Source organism: Myotis lucifugus, unplaced genomic scaffold (genome assembly GCF_000147115.1).
Source record: "Myotis lucifugus unplaced genomic scaffold, Myoluc2.0 scaffold_1574, whole genome shotgun sequence".
Taxonomy (NCBI): Eukaryota; Metazoa; Chordata; class Mammalia; order Chiroptera; family Vespertilionidae; genus Myotis; species Myotis lucifugus.
The window spans coordinates 8,261-17,528 of NW_005872622.1; the positions used below are offsets into that span (position 1 = coordinate 8,261).

The 9,268-nt window shown below is 54.3% G+C and overlaps 1 protein-coding gene and 1 pseudogene across 3 annotated transcripts; one reads left to right on the forward strand and one right to left on the reverse strand.

The window, feature by feature from the left end:
- The window catches only part of LOC102440278, a 2,551-nt pseudogene extending 2,478 nt beyond the window's left edge, over positions 1-73 (reverse strand).
- A 2,005-nt stretch (positions 74-2,078) lies between these two features.
- RPL31 (ribosomal protein L31) lies at positions 2,079-7,620 on the forward strand. 3 transcript variants are annotated; one of them, XM_014449945.2, is made up of 5 exons: positions 2,079-2,205; positions 2,526-2,632; positions 5,635-5,760; positions 7,287-7,399; positions 7,473-7,620. In XM_014449945.2, exons 2-5 carry the CDS (start codon positions 2,526-2,528, stop codon positions 7,502-7,504), a joined length of 378 nt encoding a protein of 125 aa, XP_014305431.1. In that variant the 5' UTR covers positions 2,079-2,205; the 3' UTR covers positions 7,505-7,620. The 3 variants fall into 3 exon arrangements, with proteins under 3 accessions (XP_014305431.1, XP_006107980.1, XP_014305433.1); XM_006107918.3 differs by lacking the exon at positions 2,079-2,205 and adding an exon at positions 2,290-2,308; XM_014449947.2 differs by lacking the exon at positions 2,079-2,205 and adding an exon at positions 2,299-2,319.
- Positions 7,621-9,268: the final 1,648 nt, after the last annotated feature.

Genomic DNA, 9,268 nt, shown 5'->3' on the forward strand with positions numbered 1-9,268 from the left:
TGGGAATTCTTCACTGACCAGATGTCTTCCCAGCTCCAGGTTCTCCTGCCAGCAGGATCCACACGTCTTTCATGTTGGCGGTGGTGGCGGGGGCTCGTAGGGGCCGGGCTGGCATGCAGTGGACTCCTCTCGCTGGGAGTGCCCACTCCTAGGCACTGCTCTCCCCATGATGCCAACGCTGCCTGCCAGCCTCCCCCACCCCCCAGAGCCTAGGCTCCCCTGCCTGCCAGGCCACCTCTTCTGCTGCAAACCCCCATTTTATAGATTTTCATAGGAGGGGTCTATTTGCTTCAACAAGTAGCCTCTATCCCGTTACCTGGAAACTTGAGGCAGCTGGCACCGATTTCTGATTAAGGTGATACTTTCTTGCCCCTATGGATGATGCCAGGGGGCACCTCTAGGTGCTGAATTCCCCCTGGGTGCTGGGAGCCTGTTAGAAAGGGCAGGATATCTGCAGGTGGGGCATAGGGATCCCGAAGGTCACTATGGTGTGAGAGTTGCCTCAGCCTGAGAAGAGGCGGAGGCAGGGTGAGGGAGGCAATGGAGACCGCCTTCAACATGCATTAAACCTAGAATTCCATACAAGTCAAAACAGTAATAAATTGGAGTTGAATAGGTACCTTCAGACATGTGAGGGTTCAAAAACTTTAGCTTCCACCCTTCCTGTCTTAAGAAGCGCTAAGGGGTGGGCTCCTGAGTTCACCAGGAACAAGGAGGCCCGGCTCCTGGGCCAGTTGGCTCTGAATCCTGCTGGTGACAGCGTTCCTTGGCTCCTGGGCCTCTGGATGACCTGGGCGCCTCCTCAGAGCCCCACCATCTCTCACACTCCTTCTCCGTGGCTGGCACAGCGTAGCTAACATTTGACGTGGTGAAGAGATGGTGTGCGGGCAGTAATGCAGGCTTTGTGCTGGCGTGGTCTGCCGCAGCGGCCTGCCTGGGAGGGTCTGGAAAGGTCTGACATTTTAGCAGTATGTCACCCTCGATGCCGGAGAACCAGGGCCAGGGTTCCGTCAAGGCAGGCTGCCCTCCGCTGAGGAAGCAATGCCTGCCCAGGACTGCGTGACCAGCCCTCGTGCAGTGGCCCTGAGCTAGGTGGTCTACCAGGTCCCCCTTTTTTGTTCACATTCAAGCATCAGGCTGGACACAACGCTCCTTGGCCCCACAGTCCAGGACAATAGTGTTATAGGTGGTGGGACAGTTCCAGGTGTCTGACAGGCAGGGTCAGACCGAACCTGGGCTCAGCAACCTCGGTACTTGGGTTCTGGCTAGGAGAGAATTCAGAGCTAAGACTCCAACTGTAGGAAAACATTTATTTGGAAAATCACAGGTAGAAGCAATTCCTAAAAGATATGGGCTCAGGAAACAAGCTGTAGAGGTAAAAGAAGGGCCCTTGGAGGGACAGGGAGGGAGGGAGAGGAAGCGGCAGGGTCCCCTTCCCTGGAGGGAGGCGCTGGGTCCTCCGCCTTAGGGCTTTAGGGTGGAGACCTCAGGGGAGGTCCCAGGGAAGATCTCAGTAGAACAGTCAGCAGCTTTTTCCAGGTGTGTCCTTTCAGGGACATGGTCTCCATGATTGGTCAGTGCCAGGGGGGTCATTACCCAGTGCAGCTGGGCCCAGTCAGCCCTGGGGACACTTTGCTGGTTTTACCTCTGGGGAGGAAAGGTCAGGGGTCACGGGGGGAGGAGGGAGGTCCCTACAATGGGTTGCCTGTCGCCAGGCACCTTGACCTGCCCATCGTCCTGGCTCTGCTCACGCCCGTCCACTGCGACCACATAACTGCCCCACTCCCCAGCCCGCCGTCCGCTGGCCCCGCTCCGCCCCCGCGGACGCTGGGCGGGCCGCAGCCCCCGCCCCCGCCCGCAGTCCCCACGCGGCCAAGAGGGGCGGGCGCACTGGAGCGCGCTTCCCGAGCCCTGCCCCGTCCCCGCGGCCCAGGCAGAGGCGGCAGCCCTTCATTGCCTCCTCGCCAAGCCAGGCTCCGCTACCGACAACTCTGGAACGCGCCACCCGCGGCGCCGCCGACCGGATGCGCCCGTCCGGCCCCGACTGGAAGTCGCCCAGGCCGGCTCGCTTTGCCGGCGCACACATACGTCACTGCCCCGCCTCTGGCTCCGCCCCGCTCCAGGCGACCCGGAAGTTGTACTTGCGACCCTGCGTTCCCTCTCCCACAATACCCCGCGCTCTTTCTTTCTAACTTGCCAGGCGCGGTGAGTACGTCCGCGCGGTGTCCTTAGCCATCGGCCTCCATCCTCGCCCGCAGTGGCGCTGCCCGGGCCGGCGGGCTCTCCTGAGCGGGGCCGGGGCATCGAGGTCCCGGGACGGTAGCCTGCCCGGCGCTGAGGGCTCGCAGCCTGGGAGAGGGTGGCCTAGAGCCGGCGAGGGGCTCTTGGGGCAGCGGCCCCCGCGGGGTGGCGGACTTAGCTCTGTCGGGCCTGGGGCTCTGGGCGCCGGCGGCGGGCGGGCGGGCGGGCGGGAGGACGTGGCCGTGCACGCCCCACTGCTCAGCCTCCTTGTCGCCTCGCTTTAGATGGCTCCCGCCAAGAAGGGGGGCGAGAAGAAGAAGGGCCGCTCCGCCATCAACGAGGTGGTGACCAGGGAGTACACCATCAACATCCACAAGCGCATCCACGGCGTGTGAGTACCGCGCGCGCGGCCGGAAGGCCGGCGGGGCCGGGGCAGCTTCTTCAGGAGCCCGGCCTGTGCTCCATGGGCCGCATGCGGTTTGGAGGGTTCGAGTCCCGCAGGAGGGGCCGGCGGACAGCGAGGTTGAGGGAGGCTCCGGGAGAGCGGCCGGAGCAGAGGGGCTCGTCCCCCTCGGAGCGGGGCCTGGGCTCCCCCGGGCGTGGGCAGGCGAGCGATGCGCCGCGAGAGAAAGCGGGCCTTTCAGTGCCTCCCGGCTCGGGAAGTGGACCCGCGCGGCGTGCCCTCCGGAACGTGGGCGCTGGCCGGGCTGTGCTGGTTCTGACCCACAAGGACGGGCGTGGGCGCTGGCCGGGCTGTGACCCGAGGCGAAAGGGAGGGGGATCTGCGTCTGGGGCGCCAGGTACTGGATGGGCGTCCTCGCTGGGACGACGCGTTTTTCAAGGGGCTCAGAGGTGCAGCTCGTGGGCACCGGCGGCTGTCGGCGCGGCACCCCGGCCTGCCTGGGGTCTCGGTGGCTTCCAGAGCAGACATCGGGGCCTTTGCGCATTGATGTTGCTTCTGAGGAACCGCAGCCGGCCACCACCGCTTCCCTCACTTTGAGCTTTATTCTCACCAGGCTCTTGTGATGGGCACTGCCAGCGGCCCTTGCAGGTTTAGCAGGGAACCCAAAGGTCCTGCCTTCCCAGCTCACTTGCAGGCAGTTAGACCACGTATTTAGACATAAACGCTAAAATATGCGAGTGAAAAGGGGTGCTCTACAGGCCACCCCAGTCCTAGGACTTGGAAAGTGGAGGTGGGCCATTGCAGGTGAGCGAGTCTTTCCGGCACTTTGTGCTTTGTTACAAAAGCCCTAAGCCCAGGCCTGCGTGGCACCAAACCCTGTTCCTTCTCTAGCTGCTCCTTCTCCGTCTTGGTGGAGTCCCAGGACTCCGTCCCTCTGTCTGTAGGCCGGTGTCTACATCTCAGGCTACACGGCCCAGCCAGGCTCCTGGGTCAGGCCACTCCTGCCCTCCTGTTTCACTGGCAAAGGAGCTTGTCCTCTTGGCTCTGCCCTTCCTCTGACCCGTCGCACGGGTCCCTGCGGCATTCTCTGTCCCTCGGGGGGTTAGTTTGCAGCTCCCTCTCCTGGTTCCCTTCCTCAAACCCCGGTGTATCCTCACCCTCCACTGGCTTCCCATCCCACCCAGAGTGGAACCCAAAGTACTTGCTGTGGTTCCTCATGGACTGGCCACTTTGTGTCCTGGTTGAGGGAAGCTGGCTGGTGTCGGCCCCTCGCCCGTAAATGCTTTCCTCGCGCACCCCTGCCTGGGCACCTTCAGCTGTGGCCCCGCATCTCCGTGGCCATCCCACTCCAGCCCCCCGCCCGTCCCAGTGCTCTCTCCCGAGTCCATTTTTGTCACACTTGACACCAGCTGATGCACTCCAGGGGTCGTCTCACACCCTGTTGTGGCCTCTGGCACCTTTTGCTTCTAGGTGGTGAAGCATGTAAGTGAATGGTGTGACCTTGTAGAAATAACCAGGAGCTGGTGAGAGGAGTAGGGAGCAGGGGAGACATGGCCAAGTGGCTGTGGGGGCGTGCAGAGCCGGGTTTTTTGTGGGTCGTGGACATTATTGAAGGTTTAGAGCAGAATGAAGTCCCTGTGACAGGCTCCGTTTGCTGCTCTTACTGCATCCGATACGTTTGCCTCCTGACAGGAAAGAGCACTATTAGGCGCCGTTGGGTTACAGAGGTGAACCATTGTGGGGCCCCTTCTGACAGTCACGTAGTGAACACACTTTATTTAAAAAAAATTTTTTTTTAATATATTTTATTGATTTTTTACAGAGAGGAAGGGAGATGGATAAAGAGTTAGAAACATCGATGAGAGAGAAACATCGATCAGCTGCCTCCTGCACACCCCCTACTGGGGATGTGCCCGCAACCAAGGTACATGCCCTTGACTGGAATCGAACCCTGGACCCCTCAGTCCGCAGGCTGACACTCTATCCACTGAGCCAAACCGGTCAGGGCTTAAAAAAATTTTTTTAAAAATATATTTTATTGATTTTTTACAGAGAGGAAGGGAGAGAGAGAGAGAGAAACATCGATGAGAGAGAAACATCGATCAGCTGCCTCCTGCACACCCCCCACTGGGGATGTGCCCGCAATCAAGGTACATGCCCTTGACCGGAATCAAACCTGGGAACCTTCAGTCTGCAGGCCGGCGCTCTATCCACTGAGCCAAACCGGTCAGGGCTAAAATTTTTATTCCAGAGAGGAAGGGGGAGAGACAGAAACATCAGCACCTCTTTAGACTGTTCTCTCTGCTCCCCCTTGGATTGGCCTACAAATGTTTGACCATTTCCGCCTGTAGTAAAGTGTTGCTTTTTCACGTTTTTAAGTAAAAACATTAAATTTCAATGGATGTCTGTGTCCTTATCTAAACAGCACACAGAAGGTGCAAGCTCAGAGCTGGGACCGTCAGGAGTTAATGACGGTGCCTGGCACCTCCCAAGAGCTCCGTAGCGTTGACTCGACCTCAGGTACTTGGTAGGGGCTCTGTGCATTGCAGGCCTCTGCTCTCAGCACAGACCAGGGTAGGGAACTTAAATTCGTACTGAGTGGGCTCCAAAAACATGCTGTGTCTGAAGTTGTGACAAATCTACTTAGCATATTCCTATGGGGTACAGTGTATGCTTTGTGTTCAAGCATGTTCTAATGGCATTCTTAGATTCCTCTTGACAGGATAGAGTTTGGGAGCGCTTTTGCTTATCAGGAAAGGGTGGGCCATTGTATGTGCTAGCATTCCTTAAGGGTTATGCGCAGAGCCTTATCCTCCGTCACTGGAAGTGGGGATGAAGCTCCTATTATACCAGTTGCTGGGCATTAGCGCTGGTGGAAAAAAGGATTGTTCTGCCTTGTTAAAGTTGGGTTTAGGTTTTTTATGAAAATAGGACATGCAATTTAATTTTGTGCTCCTTTAATTCATTTTTTACTTATGTTTGAATCTAAGGGGTTTCAAGAAGCGTGCCCCTCGGGCGCTCAAGGAGATCCGGAAATTTGCCATGAAGGAGATGGGGACTCCAGACGTGCGCATTGACACCAGGCTCAACAAAGCCGTCTGGGCCAAAGGAATAAGGTGGGAAGTTACGTGTTATAAGAGTTAAAATTACACCAGCTGATCCACTTGCTCTGCACCCTGTGTATGAGCTCAGTAATCACTGATGCGTGTCCTATGTAATAAAAGGGCAATATGCAAATTGACCTTAATAGCTGAACGACCACTTGACCAGTCACTGTGAGGAGCACTGACCACCTCTCAGTCTCTTTCCTCCCATCACCATCGACGGATGGCGAAAGGGAACCGAGGGTGGGTGGGGGCGGGGCTGGTGAGTAGGCAAGAACAGCTGACCTCTTGGTCCCTCCTCCCGGCCGGCCAGATCCGATCTCCCAGTGGCGAACGTGGAGGTGGGGGAGATGGCCCTGATCACAGGCCAGGCCTAGGGACCGTACCTATGCACGAATTTTGTGCACTGGGCCTCTAGTGGAATTATTAAAAAATAGTGAAGCAGTAACTCAAAGGGGGTTAGTATCTGCAGAGAAGCCTTTGGATGTGGTATTTGTAATGAGACCCAAATGAGGGTCCAGCAGTGCAGGGGCTGGTAGGAGTGTTGCACAAAAAGATGTGGTGTGATCTGGGAACAGGTTGATGAAGGTGGAAGTCAAACAAGTGACTTGAAGGACAGAATGAGGATGGAGAGTTAGGCAGGAGGCAGATCATGGGGAGTCTTGTAGGTCGTGGGAAAGAGTTTGGCTTTATCTCTAGAAGCCACTGGAGCACTGGTTTGCAATTTTACCTCCCCTCCCCAGGCACACATTTGGTGATCACTGGTGGGGTTGCACACAGGCCAAGGGTTCTGGAAACATCCTAGAATGCACACAGCAGCCTCCACAACAAAGAAACACCCAGCCCCAATGTCAGTAGTGCTGAGGTTAAGAAACCCTGCTTAGAAGCAGGAGGGTGTTTTTGCTGTGAAGGATGATGAAGGTACCACCATGGAGGTGGGCCTAGCTAAGGGCAGTGAAGTGGTAGGGGCTAGGCGGTGGTATGAGCTGGTGTAGGGCAGGGTGTGGTGTCTGGGTGGCTTTTCAGAAATGTTGGGGTTGAGTGGGATGACAACCCCTGAGAGCAGCCTGCAGTGGGCCAGCAGTTCGAGTTCAGTAGAAATGTATCTAACAAAGGAGCCGCCAATGATGGCTCCTTTGGGATAAGTGGGGAGTGGTGTCAGAAGCCAAGAGTCCCAGGTTTCAGGACACTTCACATCCTCCAACCAATGAGAGGAGTGGACTGCCTGCCCGAGGCAGGGAAAGCGCATGTCATAGTCCCGTATTCAGTGTAGCCTGCAGAGGGGGGTGTTTCTCCAGATTTACCTTTTAGACAAGCCCATCACCAGTTTCTGTGCTGGTGGCAGAGGGAGAGGACCTGGCAAGTTAGGCTCACATTTCCACATTGGTCAGGTGTCCTGCCGGCTCCCTATCAGGTTGGAACAAAGGACGGAGCCTTGGAAGCCTGTGACAGCAGTGGGGACAGGATGTCTGAGGACCCCTGGTGCCTGTGTCATGATAGGGGGCGTTGACCTGACCAACACGTTTGTTTCTTATTAGGAATGTCCCATATCGTATCCGGGTACGTTTGTCCAGAAAACGTAATGAGGATGAAGATTCACCAAACAAGCTGTACACATTGGTCACCTATGTGCCTGTCACCACTTTCAAAAGTAAGTTTCATGCCGCTGCACAAGCTGCCGCTGGGGAGGGCGAGGGCGGAAGGTGACGCCTCCTCTCCTGCAGGTCTGCAGACCGTGAACGTGGACGAGAACTAATGCCGCTGTGAAGGGCGCAGGGTGAAAGGTGACGCCTCCTCTCCTGCAGGTCTGCAGACCGTGAACGTGGACGAGAACTAATGCTAACGGTCGAATAAAGTTATACAACTGCTTTGGAGGTTGGTTTTGTTTCTGACGGCAACGTAATGTTTGTAACCTTAAAGTAGTTCCCAGCTACAGAACCATTTGGAGAGGTTTCTTTAATACAATGTCTGTATCCCTTTTCCCAGCCCCTGGAGTTGGAGTATATAGACAGGCCTAAACAGGGTTTTCTCGGTAATTTGGCTGTGTAGCCTGGCTTTAGGACCCCACAGGTAGTTGGGACATTGGAGGTGCAATGGTTAGTGCTTTTATATGCATGTTTCGTAGATTCTAAAAGATAAACATTTCCTAGAAACTGGCATGTAGAACTCAATTGCCATTGGCCACTTTTCATTTTAACAAACTGAAATGATGCAATTCATAACCCTTTTCGGTCCAACCTCGAGGCTGACTCAACAGAACAGGCGCTAGGAGCAGGTCCACCCTCGAGCAATAAACATTAAAAAGTTCAACATTCAATCCCATCAATTAATTTGGACCAGACTGTTTGAATTCCAAAAATAACATTGGACCACAAAGGGTTAATGTGTATTGATATAATTGTCTTCTAAAGTAATTGATATTCTGATGGGGTAATTTACATGTGCAGTTAATGTCTTAGCTCACTTGTAATGGCCCCATGAGATTTTTTTTTTTTTTTTTAAATAATAATTTTTATTTCTTAAAGTATTACAAATAGTATTACATATGTCTCCTTTTTTCCCCCCCTTGACATTCCCCTGACCCCTACCCCCCGCCCCGTGTCTTGTGTCCATTGGTTAATCTTATATGCATGCATATAAGTCCTTCAGTTGGTCTCTTAATCCCCCCCCAACCCTCCCCAGGCTTCCCACTGTAGTTTAACATTCTGTTCAATGTTGCTCTGCTTCTGTATCTACCCATGTTCATCAGTCCATACTGGTCCCCTTTATTTGTCCCAACCTCACTGGAGTAGTCTCAACCTCACCAGGGCCGTCTGAGCCTCACCAAGGCCGTTTTTTTTTTGTTTTTTTTTTTTGCAAAACTATAATTGCTACCCTGTAAATACCAGGAGACTCTCAGCACTGCTGTCTTCACTTAACTCAAGATACCTCTTTGTGTGGGTTTCTAATAGTTTCTCCTTTAATTTGAATCACCGATCTAGAAAGTGAGCTATGAAGGCTGGGGTTTATGCACCTGAGCAAGTTTTTCCCTCTGGGCATCAGATTTGCTCACCATCTGTTTTAAGGTGTCAGCCTATCCTGCTTCATTTCAGAGAGATGAAGCTTCACTTTGCTTTAATAACCAAGAATAGAAATGTAGAAAGTATGGTAGATCCGGGTCAGAGACAAAACAAGGTGAAAGGCAAGAGATTTAATTTCAGGTTCTTAGGTGGCAGAGAAACAGAGCCTGTGACTACTTTTTTTAGTTTGATTACCAATGGGAGGAGAAGAGGTATCAAACTTGAGTCAAACCTGGAATTTTTTTTTTTTTAATTGATTTTTTACAGAGAGGAAGGGAGAGGGATAGAGAGTTATAAACATCGATGAGAGTGAAACATCGATCAGCTGCCTCCTGCACACCTCCTACTGGAGATGTGCCCGCAACCAAGGTACATGCCCTTGACCGGAATCGAACCCAGGACCTTTCAGTCCGCAGGCCGACGTTCTATCCACTGAGCCAAACCGGTTACGGCATGGAATT